General features: G+C 43.9%; 1 protein-coding gene across 3 annotated transcripts in view; it reads right to left on the bottom strand.

Annotated features, from left to right (window-relative positions):
* Positions 1-2157: 2157 nt before the first annotated feature.
* The window catches only part of LOC123970376 (heterogeneous nuclear ribonucleoprotein L-like), a 24227-nt gene continuing 7091 nt past the window's right edge, over positions 2158-19293 (bottom strand). Inside the window, exons 1-13 of one of the 3 annotated variants that reach the window (XM_046048398.1) lie at positions 12822-12877; positions 12473-12591; positions 10304-10532; positions 10062-10147; positions 8254-8350; positions 8027-8099; positions 6344-6403; positions 6024-6265; positions 5816-5937; positions 4530-4728; positions 3297-3354; positions 3108-3209; positions 2158-2829 (exon numbers count right to left, since the gene is read on the bottom strand). In XM_046048398.1, coding sequence (XP_045904354.1) covers positions 2774-2829; positions 3108-3209; positions 3297-3354; positions 4530-4728; positions 5816-5937; positions 6024-6265; positions 6344-6403; positions 8027-8099; positions 8254-8350; positions 10062-10147; positions 10304-10525 — 1317 coding nt within the window. In that variant the 5' untranslated portion in view covers positions 10526-10532; positions 12473-12591; positions 12822-12877 and the 3' untranslated portion in view covers positions 2158-2773. Of the gene's footprint in view, positions 2830-3107; positions 3210-3296; positions 3355-4529; positions 4729-5815; positions 5938-6023; positions 6266-6343; positions 6404-8026; positions 8100-8253; positions 8351-10061; positions 10148-10303; positions 10533-12472; positions 12592-12821; positions 12878-19293 lie in introns of those variants that run through there. The other 2 variants (XM_046048396.1, XM_046048397.1) reach the window with 2 other exon arrangements.

Here is a 19293-nt window from a genome sequence, read left to right as displayed (position 1 = left end):
CCCAGCACGTTCTCACTGCCGACCCCTCACACACGGACGCTTGGTCAGACCCCTGGGCGTCGCTTTTGAACGCCCTGTGTACTCTTTCGCATTCTTTTCCAACGTTTAGGGCTCTGCAGTCAAGTTAGCAAGGATAAATATGCAACATCCTGTTAGACTTTAAAAAGAAAGTACTTAATGTCACGAAACATCGCTATTTTGCAGTGGTCGACCCCTTCTCACTCTCAAGTCGTCACATGCATGGTCAAGACCCGCCGACATCAGTTCATAACGCGCTAGGGAGCCCCTTACCGTCATAGTTCAAAGCAGTGGGGGAAGCCCTGTAGTGGTAAAGATATGATATTTAACAGAAAGGACAGAGTAACATGTAATACACTTACATTTTAACTGACGTACGTTGTTATTTTATGTACAAACCATGATCTTACCTAACCAAGTACTTTTATTGCCCAAACCAAATTGCAACATTTCACAATTTTCACAACGTGCCATTTCAAGATGGCGATGTTTAGCAGCGTTAAAGGTTTATTTTTTAAATTCTAACCGGACGTTATTGTTGCATATTTATTGTTGCTAACCGTTGCAAACTTGACTGCAGAGCCCTAAACGTCGATAACTTTACATTTATTAATTTAGCTGACACTTTTATCCAAAGCGACTTACAATGGCTACACATGTCAGAGGTCGCACGCCTCTGGAGCAACGAGGGGTTAAGCGTCTTCTTGCTCAGGGACACACTGGTGTCTCGCAGTGGATTCGAACCCCCGTCAGTGTTGCAAACGAGATTGTCGCAAACAGAATTGTTCACATACTTCGAGTACTTTGCGTGTACCTGGAGGATTAAACGTGAATCCACCAGGGGGCAGATCAGGACCGGCTCACCCCTCGCTGACACCGGATCATAGTCCTTGACAACCTTCGAATTTGTTAACAAAGCAAACATAGCGACACTCGGGCAGGTTGTGATTTTAACAAGACATCATAAAGATCTTGGTAATTGCGGTCCAGCTCCAGGAGTTCCCGCCATTAATCTCCTTTTTTAAGTCTGCGAGTTCCGCGCAAACAAAACGTAGCAAATTTTTTTGTTTTTTTTTAAACGGAAACGGTGGTTCCCTGAACACCCTGCCGTGTACGCAAGCGCACTGCATTTTCTTGGCTTTTTAACACCGTTGTGTTTACAAAGTTGTTGCAGTTGATTGGGTAACACCTGAGACACGCCCACCAAACAGGAGCAAACACACCCCGAAGCACGTTGCAGAACGTTGCGCAACGTTTCAAGGAAACATACCGTTCAATCTGAAAACGTTGCAAACCGGTGCTAAACGTTTTGAGATTGAACTCGCCCCTGCTCCTGACCTTCTTCTTCTTTTGCGTTTTAATGGCAAACCAACTGCATACCGCCGCCACCTGGCTGGTGTGTGGAACAGGAGATTGCTGCTGACCTGCCGGTCAGATCGACATACTGCCCCCACGTTCATGTGCTGAACTGCATCTCGCGGACATGTAGCGTTAATTTCTGGAGACGTGCGCAACCTACGCTCCAAAGGAATGCAGGATATGCGTGGCGGCCATCTTGCGTACACGTAGTTAAAAGCAAGTATGTCCCGGCCTCGAAGGGGTACCCAGGGCGATAAAAAGTGACGCTGATGTGTTGAAATGGCACGTTGTTAATGTTTTGAAATGTCGCAAATTGGTTGGGTTCAGGATAAGATCATGGTTTGGGTTAAAACAACTACATTACGGATGTCAACTTACGTAACTTCAATAAAAACATTCAATGTTAACTTCTTGTTTCACACCGAATGAACGCTTGGTTGAAAGTCGGCCCACCATCCTACGCAACCACCTCCTTACTCAGACCTCAGAGCTACCTTTAGGGTATCTTGATCTTGGGATGGTGAGAACGGCTTGAACAAAAAGCGTTGTTACTTAAAAAGTCACAAACAACTAAAACTAAAAAGGGTTTTATCCTCAAAGTGGATTTCTCGTGTAAACGCGGGTTGAACACTGACCATGAATAATCTTGTGCTTTGAAGTCTGTTCACACATCTAGAATGAAAACTGCAGAGTTCACTACGAACTACGATGGTATCAGTCAGCTCATCAACCAAGAATCAAACTATTCTAAAAAAAAAAGTAATTCAGAAACAAGTTCAGTTACAGAGGAGACACAAACATTTAAAACATTTGGAAGACACGCTGAACTGAACGAATGTCTTTGCGATTACAAGAAAACGGAGGTTCAGATGAGTCAATCTAACTAAGCTAATTACATCGTCACAACATAAACTGATGTATCTGCAAGTTAAATGAAGTCACACTAACTTACTTTAAATTCAAAAAAGGAAATCCCATATTAATAAAAATAAAAACATGTTGATTGTTCAAATATCTTGTGGTAACAGTCTCTCTCTTTTAATGGCTGATTTCTGATTGGTTTACACTTTTTACTGAATCCTCCCTGAGTTTTGTTCAACATCCCGATCCTTTACAGAGTTACATATCTTTATCTTCAGGGTGTTTTGTGGAGGATGGAGTCGGAAGGTTTCCTCTCAGGCTGCTGACGTCGTTCAGGAAAAAGGCTCAGTCCTCTTCGTTCAGTCCATGACTCCATCGCTCCCTGCTCCGCTGTGAGTCGGACAAACAGCAAACACACAAACGTCATCCCTTCACACACTCAAATCTTCTGTCCCTCCTTCTCTCTTTTTAGAACTTCCTCTCTGATTCTTCCTGCAGGACCGGAGGGGCCCTTGGAGGCCATCTTGTTTCCGGCTCACAGATGGGAGGAGGTGGAGAAGCAGAGTTTCAGGGTGAAGGGGGTGGAGCTGTCTGCAGGTCAGAGAACACACTGTCAGTCTGCAGTCATAAACATGATGAATGTATTTAACAAACATCAGGTGAACGCCTGACATCTAGTGGAGAGTGCAGGTACGTTCATTCCTGTTTTCAAGAAGAGACTTCCACTGGTTCCTTTCAAATGTGCCTATTTCGATTATCCTCCATATCTGAAAGAACTCTTGGTTCCTTGTAGTTCTACATATTCACTTAGAGATATGCAAGTTGATTTGATTGATCGCCTCGCCCTGATTGGTCTGTTGAGCACTTACTGGGTATTCTGATCTGGTGGTGGTTGAGGACGGTCAGAGTCTCCACAGCTTCAGTTTTACTGTCAAACTCCAGCAGACCGGACAGAGTCTTGGAGCTGGCTGCTGGGATGAAGAGGGAGGAAAATGATGAAGAAGAAGTTGTGTTTATTTCTAAAGCTCCTGGTCTGCTGTGTAATTAGTTAAACTCACGTTTGGCGTCGAACACCTTGAACTTGGTGAAGGCGGGAACGTTGTGTTCAGTACAGAGCTGCAGAGTAGAAAGAGATAAGAGAGGCTGTTTTTAATGAGCTAAAGAAATTCTGCTTCCTCTTCTCTCCTTTTCCAGTTTATTTCCACCCGGCAGTATAGTATCGAGAGGTGGAGGTGGTGAGTGCAAAGTCAGGGTGAACCGTAGAGCCACAGCAGACACATTTATGGGAAACATGTCAGAGGTTTCCTTGAACCAATGTGAATACGGTCTGTTATGTTTCGTAATTTGGAAAGTTTACCTCATCCATCTTCGGCGAGGACTTGATTTGAAGCTGGTTATGAGATGAGACGGTAACTGAGTACATTTACTCAAGTACCGTACTTAAGTACAAATATGAGGTACCTGTACTTTGCTGGAGTATTTTCTTTTCACGCCACTTCCTACTTCTACTGCATCTCAGAGGGAGATGTTGTACTTTTTACTTCTCTACATTTATCTGACAGCTTCAGTTTTTACACATAAAACACATGAAGAGTTTATAAAATATGATGTTTAGTTATAAATTAAACTCCAGTCTAGTAGTCCAAGTACAGCTGAAACAGAAAATTAAAACTAATTTGATCGTTAAGTCTCTTTTCATGTAAAAACGTTTGCTGCTTTTCATTTGAATTATTACAAAAAAAATTGAATGTTTGGAGGTTTGGACTGTTGGCTGGACAAAACAAAGCATTGTAAAGGCGTCACTTTGGGCTCTGCGAACTGTGACGACATTGTTTTTACAATCAATAAATTGATTAATGGAGAAAATAATCAGCAGATTGATCCAGAGTTAAAAGTCTAAACAGCATCCTGCTTTACATAAATGATGAGGACTAATAATAATAGAATCACAGGGGACAATTTACTGCATTATAATTACATACTTCAAGTAGCATTTTCACTGCAGTACTTTTACTTGTAACAGACTATTTTTACAGTGTGGTATTAGTACTATTAGTTTACTGAAATAAAGGATCTGAATAGTTCGTCCACCACTGGAGATGAGAAGCACTTCACAGACCTGCGTGATGCAGAGAAAACAATATCTGAATATTCAACAAGACAAGACGCCAGTAAAGTCACGTCTCCTCAGTGAAGGTGTCCCGCAGAAATACTGGGCCCCATCAACCCCTTGTAACCCAACCAAAGCTAATCTTCCTCTGTTGAATCCCCTCTCGCAGGTGTGACCTCACCTTGTGCAGCTGGTGTTGGCTGAGGGTGGGCGGGGCGTTGTAGAAGTGCAGGACGGCGGCGGGCGGCTGGATGATGTTCCTGCTGCTCTGCGCGCTGCTGAAGCGGTTGTTTCTGGTCAGACTGAAGTCCTGGTAGCTGCTGCTGCCGTCGGTCAGCTCGAATACTTGGCTGGGAATCACCGCCTGCTGCTTGGACACGCTGAGAGGTGAAGGGGGGGGGGAGTTTGACACGAGGCAAATGTAAAGATCTTTAAGAATAAAGTTTTACTGAGCACAGTCGACACAGCGTCCTGTCAGCTGAATGGTCTGAGGACGCAGTTTTCGTTTGTCACAATGAGGCAGTCAAGTTTACATGTTTTATCTTAAATAACAGCTTCAAAATCATTTTAATGCTACACTGACTTATAACAGGGTGAATGGCGTCTCTGTCGTTTCCTCTCCGGGCTCAGAGCGCCATCTACTGCGCTCTGTAACACTGGAAAACCCAGCAGGACATTCATCACGGCAGCAGAGTGACGCTTTACGGCACCAACACGACTCTTCAGCGAGCCACAAGCAGCAAGTATATAACGTACAGTGTGAGATCTTTGGAAGAAGCTAGCTTGGTATTCTCAGTGTGGATATCATGGCAGACGCTGAAGAGACGAGGAGGAAGAGAAAAAGAGCCGGACTACTTTCTGTTGGACTAGTCTAGACATCTTATACGATGTTGCTTTAACCTTTATGCACATTTCCAGAAGATCGACAGAAGAGAATTTGACCTGCTGCTGCTGTGAGAACACGAGCTCATTGGCTGACACAGCGAGGTGACGTCATTAAAAGTGTCAAACGACGGGATGTGGAGAACATGATGGCATCAGATGTTTCTATTAGCTTCATGTGTGAACGTGAGGAAGGTCACAGCCTCGTCATCGCTCCGCACTCAGGTGATGTGCTCTTCACTTTCAGGCTCTGCTTCGTGCACGTTTATCCACCGTGGCTGTTTCTGTTTATCCACAAACGTCTTTCACAACTCAGACAACAGGAAGCTCTTGGTTTGATTGTTTTTCTGGTGTTTCCGTTCAGGGTTTTTTATGAACAACAATGTGAGTCAGTGTTTTGTAATTATTTCCTATCTTTTAACCATCTCACAGACTGAAACGTCTTTAGGTTTCAGTCGGATTCATCCTTTGAATATCAGCAGCAGTTACTGACTGATCTTGTCGCTACCTGACCCCCGGCCCCCGGCCACCGGCCCCCGGCCCCCACCTTGTGTCCTAACTGTTGTCTGAGTTATCAGCACTCACCAGACGTTGAGTTTTTGGCCGAACACCTTGATGCTGTTGAGGTGAGTCACGGCTCGGTCCACGGCGTACTCGTCTCCCATCTCCACCAACGCCGTGCCGGGAACGCTCTTCATGAACTTCACCTGCAACCAATCAGGTTTCAGCTTCAGTTTCATCTGATACAACATGTCAACACGATGGTTTTTCCTGCCTGTCCCGGCACACACACCTTCTCCACGTTGCCGTACAGACAGAAGAGGTTGAAGATGCAGCTGCAGTTCATCTTGGCGGGATGGAGGCCGCTCACCATGGCAACTGAGCTGGAGGCGGCGTGGCCCCTAAAGGAGGACGAGTAGCAGGAGGAGGAGGTCTTAGGGAGGAGCAGCGGGTAGGAGACCATGTCCTGCACCTCCTCACTGCTCCTCCTGTACCTGCTGTTAGCAGGCAGAGGCAGCAGGGGGCAGTGTTGGCCTGGAGAGACACAAACACTGATTAATAACGCTAAAGGTCGGTGATGATGACACAGCTCGACGAGGGAGGCAGATTTACCGTAGCCGTTGGATGGATGCTCTCCCAGGATGGCCTGCCGCTGCCTCCCCTTTCCCCGCTCTGCAACACACAAACACAGAAGTTCAGCAGAGTGTGACCCACATGAGGCCGGAGCAGCAGGAGGTGAAAGTGAGCGCTCACACTCTGATGAGCCTGAAAATCTATTTTCAGCAGACTCATCAGCTTCAGCCTACTCAGCAGCTTCAGCAGCTTCAGCAGCTTCAGCAGCCTCAGCAGCTTCAGCAGCTTCAGCAGCCTCAGCAGCCTCAGCAGCCTCAGCAGCTTCAGCAGCCTCAGCAGCCTCAGCAGCCTCAGCAGCTTCAGCAGCCTCAGCAGCTTCAGCAGCTTCAGCAGCTTCAGCAGCCTCAGCAGCTTCAGCAGCTTCAGCAGCACCTCCAGGCTGCAGTTTAATCTTTGAGTTTGTTTCGGTGGTTTTCTCCTGTTCCTCACTCATTTTCAAGTTTTCGTTGAACACTAACGGGGGCGGGGCCTACTTCTAGCAATTAAAAAGTTGAATTCTTGGAGTTAATACGCATTGCAATGCTGAAAAAAATATATCGTGCAGCCCTGGTTAGTACTTCCTGACTGACTGTCAGTCTCGCTGTTTTGCAGCTCATTTAATCAGATGCTTCAGGCTACAACAGGATGCGAATGTGTTTCACCCTTAGCAACAGCAAACACCAACTCCAACAGTCCATCTGTAACATCATCATTACCACAGACTGACCGAGATAAATGTTAGAGGTCACATGTCAGCAGGATGGAGCTCAAGACTTTACGTGTTGAAGTTTGGGGCTGAATCACAATTTGTTTAGGTTTTTTTTCTACAAAATGCAGCAAGACTAAAACATGGCTGGAATATCATATTTTTTAGGGCTTAAGGAGTTTGACCAGTAATAATAAAAGACCTGCACCACCTGCGAGGGTGCATCACATTCAAAACATGCAGGTTTTTTCACACAGCAATACCTTTATTTTACCAGGCAAGTTATTTAAGAAAAGATTCTTTTTTAGGCCTCCTGGAGGGAACGGGGATAAATAGCATAAACAGAAGACAGAAGACAAAGGACAACAGACCTTAAAAAAAAGGTACAGAGACACAAAGGAACCAAATGAAAGAATAATAAAACACAAAGAAACATGATAATAGACAACGACATATGCTGATCTACAGAGAGCTGACGATACAACTGATGGTACAGTTAAGTGTGCAGGAGGAAGGCTTTAGAGTAATCCCAGCTGCTTAATGATGCTGTTCTGACCGACAATTTTGCATTGATTATTGACAAATATAGATAATTATTGACAATTACCTCCCGTCCACTCTGTAGGGCAAGAGCCAGAAAGTAAAAAACATACAAATAAAAAGTGTGCTACATGTTGCTGTGTCGTCAGTGTAACGTGATAATGTCCCAAAGTGCTGTCCCATCCCTGTTTGGAGCTCTTGGAGCCTCTTGCTCTCAATCTAATTTAAATCGGGGGTTTGACCCCCATCTGTGTTGGGGATTAACACTTATTGTTCCTGTGAGGGCAGAACAGCCTGCACCTTCATGGAGCTCATGGTGAAAGCATATTATTTCCATTATAGCTCCGCCCACCTGAGCAACACCTGAGAACACCTGTGTGTGTGTGTGTGTGTGTGTGTGTGTGTGTGTGTGTGTGTGTGTGTGTGTGCTGTCCTACCTCGCTGCAAGAGGAAGGGTTTGGTGTAATCCCAGCTGCTGTTGTCATTGCGGACGACGTTCAGTCTGTTGGGCTGCAGGGGGCGACAGAGCACAGCACCTCTGGGTGGGTGTGTGTGCGTGGGCATGAGAGTGAGGGTGTGTATGTGTGCATGCACCTGAGTGTGTGTTTGTCCAGAGCCCTGTGTGTGTGTGTGTGTGTGTGTGTGTGTGTGTGTGTGTGGTTACCCGAGCGTATTCGATCTTGAGCGTGCAGCAGCCGGCGTAGATGTCGGCTCCGTTCAGAGCCAGTTTGGCCTTCATGGCGTCCTCCACAGATTCAAACGTTAACGAGCTCGTTAAGGATGACTCATCAGGATGACTGGAAAAGCAGCCAATCAGAGGATAGAAACAAGACCAACAACAACATCCTCAAGGAGGTCAGCTGGAGTTAATCTAAATTTGATCTTGAAGTCCATTAAGCTTTAATGCCAACCCGTTCTCACTCCCAAGTCGTCACATGTGGACGCATCATCAAGACCAGCTGCCGTCAGTTTGTAACGCACTGGGGGAAACCTCATAGCGTTGTTCTTTCACGCTAAAGGTAGGCGTAGGTAACAGTAAAGAGTAAGGAGGTGGTTATGGTGGGTGGCCAGAAACTGGACTTTCAACCAGGAGTTCAGTGTTCGTTTCCTGTGTGAAACAAAAAATCAAATTGTTCCTTAACTTACATCAGTTAAGTCACGTAAGTAACAATGTTTTTCAAAATGATAGTATTTTTATAGCGCCTTTCACAGGACCCAAGGACGCTTTACACATAATTGCAGAGACAGAGCTACAAAAAGTCATTCAGGGTTGAATGCCTTTGTGAAGAGGTGGGTTTTTAGGAGTTTTTTGAAGGTGTCCAGAGAGGGAGCATTTCTCTGTGGGGATGGAGTTCCAGAGGGTGGGGGCTGCGACGCCGAAGGCTCTGTCCCCAAAAGTCCGCAGTCTGGTGTGGGGGACAGAGAGCAGGCCCTTGTCGGTGGACCGCAGGTTCCGTGAGGGGGAGTAGGGGTGGAGAAGGTCCAGTAGGTACTGGGGGGCAGTGGCATGGAGAGATTTATAGGTGAGGAGTAGGATTTTGTAGGTGATGCGGAATTTGACCGGGAGCCAGTGAAGCTGAGTGAGTATTGGGGTGATGTGCTGCCACGACCTAGTGTGAGTGAGAACCCGGGCAGCAGAGTTCTGGACATATTGCAGCCTGTCCAGGACCTTGCTGGGTACCCCATAGAGGACAGCATTACAGTAGTCCAGGCGGGAGGTGATGAAGGCATGGATGAGTGCCACAGAATCTGAGAGTGAAGGTCGAAGTCTGGAGATGTTTTTGCAGTGGTAGAAGGCAGACCTTGTAATGAGTTTGACATGTGACTGGAATGAGAGGGTGGAGTCCGAAATGACACCAAGGTTGCGGACTTCTTGGGATGAGGAGATAGAGCAACCATCCACTTTGAGGAGTAGATCACCTACCCTCTGGAGCAGCAGCTTGGGAGCCACCACCATTAGCTCTGTTTAGTGTGAGTAGGTTAGATGACATCCAGGTTTTTATTTCATTCAGACAGTTAACACGTGACCGAGGGGTGAGCTGAGTGGATTTGGCGCTATTACGATACAGCTGTGTGTCATCAGCATAACAGTGGAGACAGGACCATGGTGGTGGATTATCTAATACGCCACCTAAAACCTAACCAAATTGTAACGTTTCACAACATTTTAGAATGTGAACAACGTTCTGTTTGATAACATTAACATGTACTTTTATTTTAGAGTATAACTGGACATTGCATATGTATTGTTATGCTACGCTAAACGTTACCCAGGGCGTCAAAAAGCAACACCATGGGGTGTTGAACAAGCATCCATATGTGCTGAGTCTGGAGTGAGAACGTGTTGTTAACCCTCCTGTGCTCATCATCATGGTAAAGTTCAGCTCTAAAATGAACTTTAAAACGTCTCTTCTGATCTGAGAAATACTTCAAACATATGTACAAGTGCACACACACACACGGTCAGGATATTCCACCATGGCCTGGATGCCGTTGCGTTTGAAGATGACGATGCGCAGGACGCTACCGACGGGGTTGCAGACGGTGTACAGGACATCCTGCCAGAGAGAGAGAGAGACAGAGAGAGAGACCATAGCTATGACTGCCAGTACATCACACAGGAAGAGTTTACGCAGGCGGAGTGGAAATAGTTCAAGTGAAGGAGGTTCTAACATCTGAAACAGGTAAAGGAAGTTCTGGTAGAGGAGACTTACAGTGGTGACGGGGTACAGCGGGTTCTGGATGGAGAGCAGTAGAACCTTGTTCCCGCTGGTGGGGTCGTCTGCGTTGGTGGGTCTGGTGATCCTCTGGCTGGTGGAGAAGTTGAAGAAGGCCTGCTGGTCGGCGATGCAGACGCTTCCAGACGACACGCAGCGCTCGGCGCTCTCCACGCTGTCAAACTCCACCAGAGCCTGGCGCTTAAACGGCATCATCATCACGTAGCTGTAGACAGAGCGAGCAGACAGGGGAGGAGCTCAGGTGTCTGCGTTTAACATTCAGGCAAGGGCGTCATTTTGTGTTGAAAAACGATGGGGGTGGTTGTTTTCTGAAGCTTTAAAAGAGACTTTTACAAAGTTGGCTCAAACTGTTTTGCAAAATGCTTCAAAGTAGTTGATTTGTTTACTGTTTTGAAAGCACTGATGTGAGTTTTATTAATTACTGTACATAATATTTACAAATTACCATCAGAAGTTACCAAAATGATGATTTCAAACAAGTCAAGGTTACCAGTGGAAATGTATTTGAGAGTTTGCACCACTAAAGGTCAGTGTCCTGTGGTGTCTCCATCAGCTTTATCACTTTAGTTTATACTTGATCTTTCCCAGATATTAGATTTAAATTACCACAAACTAACAGACACAGAAAACATGGAGCAGGACTTGGAGCTATCCCAGAGATCAGTACTGGTTGGTTTCTGGTCTCTGTGCTGAATACAATGAAGCTTCCCTCCACAGAGTGCTGAGTGCTCTGTTCTCAGATAGGCTAATCTAACTGCTTCAAGTTTATAATTAAACAAGGAATCTGTTAGCTAACTGCTATACCAGGCAACAAAAACACAATTTAGTGCATTAGAAATATATTTTTTCTGCTTTCTCATCATCTCATGACCCCCCACATATATATATATCTTGTTTTAAAGGGTAATTTTGGAATTTTTTACATATTTTGTTGTAGAAGTGACTAGAAGGTACAACTGATTTTGTGTGTAATCAAGCTGCCCAAAGCGCTGGATTCGCTTTCGGTGTGAACGCACCTTTATGCATCACTGAAATTATGCATTTTAGAGCAGAAACCATCACGTCACGCTTCTATGAATGGAAGACAGACAGGCTTCAACTCCCATTGTGGGTTTGGACAGAGCAGTGGGAGAGGTACAAAACGGGAAGTCCATTCATCAGGTGGTGCAGGAAATATGATAAACAGGGTGACTTGAAAGCGATACAATGAAGTGAAACAACTAGGAGACATAGCTGCAATGTTTCATTGTTAAATGCAATTAAATGTTGGGAACTGGGGTTTGAGTTTGCATGACAAAATACCATTGATGTAAACTTACCCCTCATATGAGGGGTAAGTTGAGCCAAGAGTCCACTTTCTTTTTGGAAAGCCATATTTTTTGAAGAACGTTTATTTTAAATTTAAACCTATTATTCCCAGGGATGCATCACATGCTAAAATATATGTACATATTTTAGTTGCAGATCTTATTGTCATGTAATCCCTTTAAAGACACATCAAGTAAAAAATGGCTCAACTCACCCCACTCTCCCCTACATTTCAGCCACTGCAGCCAGCTGAAGCGTTTACAGAGATTCAAAACCTTTTGAAACCTACGAGTCATTCCAGCACCACCATATGTGGAAACAGGCCCCAGGGTTTGTTACTGGAGTCTTCAGAAACACTTTTTTCCTACCAGGTTGTGTAGAAAATGATAAATGTATGGATGACAATGATAAACTAAAAAAACAAACATTTCAGCCAGTGTTTATATAATCCTCTTCACTCTGCCTCTGCGTCCTCCAAGACAATGTGTCTTTCAATGATCTGTTCAACATGATGACACTGTGATCATGAGGATTTGTATGATGACGGTTTTCAGACAAAGCAGAGCAGCAGAGGTGCTGAGATGCATTAAAACCAGATTAGCTGCAGACAGAGCAGCAGAGGCTTTGTTGTGGTGAGTGTGTCTAAACCAGGTTGTTCTGAAGGTCAGCAGAAACGCAGCAGACCGCACAGTATGCACCTAAATAACAACCAGCCGTTGGTGAATACACCCAGCAGCCATTTCCTCTGAGCGGCCCTTTTATTTCTGCCTCATCTGTATCGAGCATGTCAGTATTTAAAAGGTGAAGGAACGTGTAGTCAGTAATTTAAAATGTTACCAGATGTTGCCGAACTTGTCGAGTCCCTCCACCAGATCAGCCTCCACCACGGCGTCGCAGAGCCCTCGGACGTGGACGACCGGGGACGGGGGGATGCGGTGGCTGTCCCCCGCACCGTCCTGCAGAGACAAGAGAAGACCTTAGTTAGTTTAGTTAGACACCAGGTGTGTCTGTGTTTCATAACGGAAGAATCATTTTATTTCTTCTTTATTCGTCCATGTTGCTTTCATTTCATCCGTAACTGTGACACACTTTGTCTATAAAGTAAATCACTATACATTCCTGTCTGACTACTAATAATGATGATTGGAATATCAATATCACCAGTAACGGTTTACATTTACACTACCAGTCAAAGGTTTTATAGCTCCCCCAGTGAGTCCAGTGAAAATCCTTAAATGGAACCAAAGTAAGCAGCAAACCGTCAAAGCTAAAAACAACGTTTACGTCACTAAAAATTTTCAGATATAAAATTAAAAATTAAATCAAATAATTTGTTCATTCTTTCACTGTAGAACTGCTCTGTCTTCCTTAATTAATATTATATACATATATATAAATTGTACAAATAAAGCTTCTGAAGGTGTATTAACAGGTGGTTCCAAGAAAAGAACGTTGGCTGCGACCTGGTGTTGGTTTGGCGCCATAAAGATAGAAAAACAAGACCACACACACACACACACACACACACACACACACACACGAGCATCTGTTGTGAAACAAGATCTGAGAAGTCAGGACAGGAAGGCAGATAACAGAGACAGATGCCCCCCCCCTCCTCCTCTGCATCACGGAGTCATCTCTGTGCAGCAACAAATGTGCAAACTAGCTTACAGCATCAAAGCAGATGTTTGTCACAGTGCAGGTGGCGACTAAGTAAGAATACTCTTTTCTCAGCCATACGGTCCGCTCAGAATGGTTAACACTGACCACAGCCTGTTCTGCGCTCTGGTGTTTGCAGCAATGAAGGTTTTGAGGTCAATAAAGGGAAAAACAAACTTGCAGGTTTGTTGATGATCAGCTGCAGCAGTTGGATGGAATCCAGATATTCATTTTCCCAATGGTGGAAATGAACTTATGATTAAGTACCGACATGCAATTATTAGTTGAGTATTTCCTTTTCAGAGGGAAATCTTGTAGGCTACTTGTATTGCACTACAGATTACTGGAAAAAACAGCAACACGTTCTTAGAAATTAAACCAGGTTCTGAATCTTTTTGTCTTGTGTGACGTCTTCTTTAAAATCAGTGTGTCTCCTCGTCATGTTTTAGAGTCATTGAGTTGTTATCAGTTCGACCCATAGACTGTTTAAAAAGGTTCCACCAAGGAGACACTTCTCTTCTAAACGTCGCAGATGGTTTAATTTTAATAACTGTTCAAAAGAAAAGTCCAATAACTCAAAACACAGACGTGCAGATTAATCTGCTAATCCTGTGGACAGACCTGACCGCTTGTTTGGGAACCACTGGACTAAACGGACTGTACTTAAGTACTTAAAAACTAGCGAACTGTATATTCTGAAGTTAAAACTAGCTAACCATATATAAAGTACTTAAAACTAGCTAAATATAAATAAAGTACTTAAAACTAGCTAACCATATATAAAATACTTAAAACTAGCTAAATATAAATAAAGTACTTAAAACTAGCTAGATATAAATAAAATACTTAAAACTAGCTAACCATATAAAGTAAGTACTTGTGTACTCTTAGAGCTGATAGTTTAAGTACATGAAGCTGATAGTACCTGTGTACTCTTAGAGCTGATAGTTTAAGTACATGAAGCTGATAGTACCTGTGTACTCTTAGAGCTGATAGTTTAAGTACATGAAGCTGATAGTACCTGTGTACTCTTAGAGCTGATAGTTTAAGTACATGAAGCTGATAGTACTTGTGTACTCTTAGAGCTGATAGTTTAAGTACATGAAGCTGATAGTACCTGTGTACTCTTAGAGCTGATAGTTTAAGTACATGAAGCTGATAGTACTTGTGTACTCTTACTGCTGATAGTTTAAGTACATGAAGCTGATAGTACCTGTGTACTCTTAGAGCTGATAGTTTAAGTACATGAAGCTGATAGTACTTGTGTACTCTTACTGCTGATAGTTTAAGTACATGAAGCTGATAGTACCTGTGTACTCTTACTGCTGATAGTTTAAGTACATGAAGCTGATAGTACTTGTGTACTCTTAGAGCTGATAGTTTAAGTACATCAAGCTGATAGTACTTGTGTACTCTTACTGCTGATAGTTTAAGTACATCAAGCTGATAGTACTTGTGTACTCTTACTGCTGATAGTTTAAGTACATCAAGCTGATAGTACCTGTGTACTCTTAGAGCTGATAGTTTAAGTACATCAAGCTGATAGTACTTGTGTACTCTTACTGCTGATAGTTTAAGTACATCAAGCTGATAGTACCTGTGTACTCTTAGAGCTGATAGTTTAAGTACATCAAGCTGATAGTACTTGTGTACTCTTACTGCTGATAGTTTAAGTACATCAAGCTGATAGTACTTGTGTACTCTGGTCTTTAATAGATTGTCAGTGTTGTGTGCAGGTGCAAAGGTGTCAGTGAGCAGCTGAGGGTGAGAACAAATCATGACGGTTAGTCGGAAGATCTCACGCCGATAGAGACGACGTAAACATGTTGACTGTGTTTCTCAGGAAGAGGTTGAGAAAGCGTAGCAGCTTTTGCAGCCTGACCTTTTTGCTGCAGCAGGTCGAGGCTGCAGGTTCAGAAGCTTCACACCGGTGCAGGAAACACGCCTCGACTAAATGATCTGATCTGTAGATCTGACTCGCGGCATCAGTCCAACACTCTGTGGACATCTGGATCTGAATGTCTGGGCTGACGCACTGTTTCCAACTAATGGAATATGATGATATGTTTAAAATCAATCATTTCCTGCCTTCAAATGGAACTTTGTTCTGTTTTTCCCAAAGTATCGAAAGACGCCTCCACCACATAGGGATAGAGAAATGTTAAATAACAACTGAAAATGATTTGAGAAATGTTTATTTTGCAGAATAAGAGAACATGCAATGCAAAAAGAAACAAATGTGCATTTTCCAAAAAAGTAACTTAAAGGTGCCGTGTGTAATATTTCTATCTACTTACAGAAATGCAATAAAATATCCATAACTATGTTTTCTTTAGTGTATAAATACCTCACATAGTGAACGTTTTTATAACCTTAGAATGAGACATTTCTATCTACAGACACCGCGGCTGCTCTTACATGGACGTCACCATGTTGCGCCGTCATGTTTCTACGGTAGCCCAAAAGGACAAACTGCTTTATAGAATGTGTTTTCTCACTATGGTGAATACATACGAAGAAGAAGGAAGAAGCAGTTGTAGAAGTAGTTGACTAGTTTATTTGGACAAATGGAGGACCACACGGATTATTTAGCACAAGAGCCAACAGAGTCGTCCACCGTAGCTTCTCCTGCGCGGTTGGAACCAATTCTTGCACACTGAACTTATAAACTAAAGCTGCTGATTACTGCATTATATTCTGTTATATTTTTATATTTTGAATTGTCACCTGAATTTTGTGTTTCCCTTCATATAAATAAAAAAAACTCCACCCTCAATCAGTGCAGAAAATGTCTCCAGAATGCAGGAAATTAAAATCTTCTGTGGGAGCACCACTCATATATTTCAGCATTTAATATTCTCTAATTCTCTAATATACTCTTCTCGTCTAATCCGAGCGCTGATGTCGCTCCACCACTTTTCATCACAAGCGACTCATCAACTCCAGTCACAACGTCAGGTGCATATCGAGCAGCTACAACAGTAAAATGCTGCTCAAACAATCTAATAATTTCAGATAGTGGATGAAGAAGTACTCAGATATTTTACTTAAGTAAAAGTAGCAAAGCCACAGTGTAAAAATACATCAAAATATACCATACCATAAAATACCAATAGTAAAAGTCATACTCAATGTATGGAATGGTACTTTTGTGTACTTTTACTGCTATTACTTTCAGTACATCATCCACGTCTCCACAAACTCCACGTCTCAGGTATTTTAATCTTCTGCTCGGCGGCAATTTCTTGCAGTTTATCACAGCTGTGGTCTCAGTTTAGTAACTTTTCACCATCATTTCTATCAGTAATAATGTTGACAAAGGGAAATAAGACAGAGGAGTATCCCAGCACGCTAACTGTACAAGTTTTGGGGCAAGTTTTCCTTGAGTGACAGGTGTCTCTCAGCACAGTAAAGCGTTGTGGCGGCAGCTCGGTCGTCCCACTTCAGCTCTCGTGCCAAAACGTTTTTTTGGCCTATTTTGTTTTCTTTTCCAGGCTGCAGTGACAGACTGAGATGGCAGCGAGCATTAACCTCAAAGTTGTCGCTTCAGCGCGTTCACACGGGCACCACGCTGCGCCGCACCTGCGCCGGGCTCGGTTACCACAGCAACGGCGACGTCGAAAAAGAGGGGAAAGAGGTTCGTTTACAGGCGGCGGCGTGCTCATGAGTCAGCGGTGAAACAACACAGAGATGGAAATGTGTTTGTGTTGGAGCTGCACCTCCTCTGCGCTCATGCAGAGGAGGTGCAGCACACACACACACACACACACACACACACACACACACACACACACGGCCCGGTCGCCATGGTGACTGAGCTTCAGCATTTTATTTGGTGGATGTCTATTTAGCATGTGCACGTGTGTGAGCCTGAGGCTGAGCGCTCAGTGGTGAGCAGCTTCCTTCCTGTCAGGCCGCCACTGCATCATGACTCTGTGGCCCAGCTCATCCTCCTCCTCCTCCTGCAGCCTTCATCTTCATCGCCTCCTCTTCTTCCTCCCTGACGCTTCACTGGCAACATTAGCCGGGTCAGCCGCTGAGCTAACGAGCTTTTAACGAGGCTAACGAGGGAGAATGATTCATCATCTATAAACCTCGCAGCCTGGACACGAGGAGGAGATGTTTTGTTGTGTTTTTCTGGTGTGCGTCCCCGTGGCGCTCCTGTGAACGGAGGTCTCTGATGTGTGAACGAGGTTTAACACACCGTGTGTTTTTGAACGTTGCTGCTCGGGGTTAATGGAAAACACAAGCTGCTTTATAATGCATTACACACTCAGCTGGTTAGTCGCCATCACAACGTTCACACACACACACACACATTATTATTTTAGTGACTAACTGCTGCGTAAGCCAGAAACATGGATCTGGTGTTAACAGGTTCTACTGGACACCAGGATGTGGTGTTTCCATATGCAACACAAAGGGGACAGTCCACAAACCTGATCACAACCAGGACACATAGAGGGTCGGCCTATGGCCAATCACCAACATGGATCAATGGATGGATGGTGGATGGATGGATGGTGGAAGATGGATGGATGATGACAGATGTATTGTTGATGATGGATAGATGGATGGATGATGGATAGATGGGTGATGGATGGATGGATGGATGTATAGTGAATGATGGATGGATGGATGTATAGTAAATGATGGATGGATGGATGGATGGATGGATGGATGGATGGATAGTAGATGATGGATGGATGGATAGATGGATGATGGATGGATGGATGTATAGTGAATGAGGGATGATGGATGTATAGTGAATGATGGATGATGGATGTATAGTAAATGATGGATGGATGGATGGATGGATGTATAGTAGATGATGGATGGATGGATGGATGGATGATGGATGTATAGTGGATGATGGATAGATGGATGGATGATGGATGGATGTATAGTGGATGATGGATAGATGGATGATGGATGGATGGATGGATGATGGATGTATAGTTGATGATGGATAGATGGATGGTGATGGGTGGATGGATGTATAGTGGATGATGGATGGATTGATGTATTGTGGACGATGGATAGATGGATGATGGATGGATGATGGATGGATATATAGTGGATGATGGATAGATGGATGGGTGATGGATGGATGGATGTATAGTGGATGATGTATAGTGGATGATGGATAGATGGATGGATGATGGATGGATGTATAGTGGATGATGGATAGATGGATGGGTGATGGATGGTTGGATGGATGGAGGGATGTATAGTGGATGATGGATGGATGTATAGTGGATGATGGATAGATGGATGATGGATGGATGGATGGATGGATGGATGTATAGTAGATGATGGATGGATGGATGGATGGATGGATGGATGATGGATGTATAGTGGATGATGGATAGATGAATGATGGATGGATGGATGATGGATGTATAGTGGATGATGGATAGATGGATGGATGATGGATGGATGTATAGTTGATGATGGATAGATGGATGATGGATGGAAGGATGATGTATAGTGGATGATGGATAGATGGATGGATGATGGATGGATGATGGATGTATAGTTGATGATGGATAGATGGATGGGTGATGGGTGGATGGATGTATAGTGGATGATGGTTGGATTGATGTATTGTGGACGATGGATAGATGGATGATGGATGGATGATGGATGGATATATAGTGGATGATGGATAGATGGATGGGTGATGGATGGATGGATGTATAGTGGATGATGTATAGTGGATGATGGATAGATGGATGGATGATGGATGGATGTATAGTGGATGATGGATAGATGGATGGGTGATGGATGGTTGGATGGATGGAGGGATGTATAGTGGATGATGGATGGATGTATAGTGGATGATGGATAGATGGATGATGGATGGATGGATGGATGGATGGATGTATAGTAGATGATGGATGGATGGATGGATGGATGGATGGATGATGGATGTATAGTGGATGATGGATAGATGAATGATGGATGGATGGATGATGGATGTATAGTGGATGATGGAT

Source organism: Micropterus dolomieu, linkage group LG04 (assembly GCF_021292245.1).
Source record: "Micropterus dolomieu isolate WLL.071019.BEF.003 ecotype Adirondacks linkage group LG04, ASM2129224v1, whole genome shotgun sequence".
NCBI lineage: Eukaryota > Metazoa > Chordata > Actinopteri > Centrarchiformes > Centrarchidae > Micropterus > Micropterus dolomieu.
The sequence above is the reverse complement of the archived record's forward strand: the minus strand, read 5'-3'. Positions and strand labels throughout refer to the sequence as shown.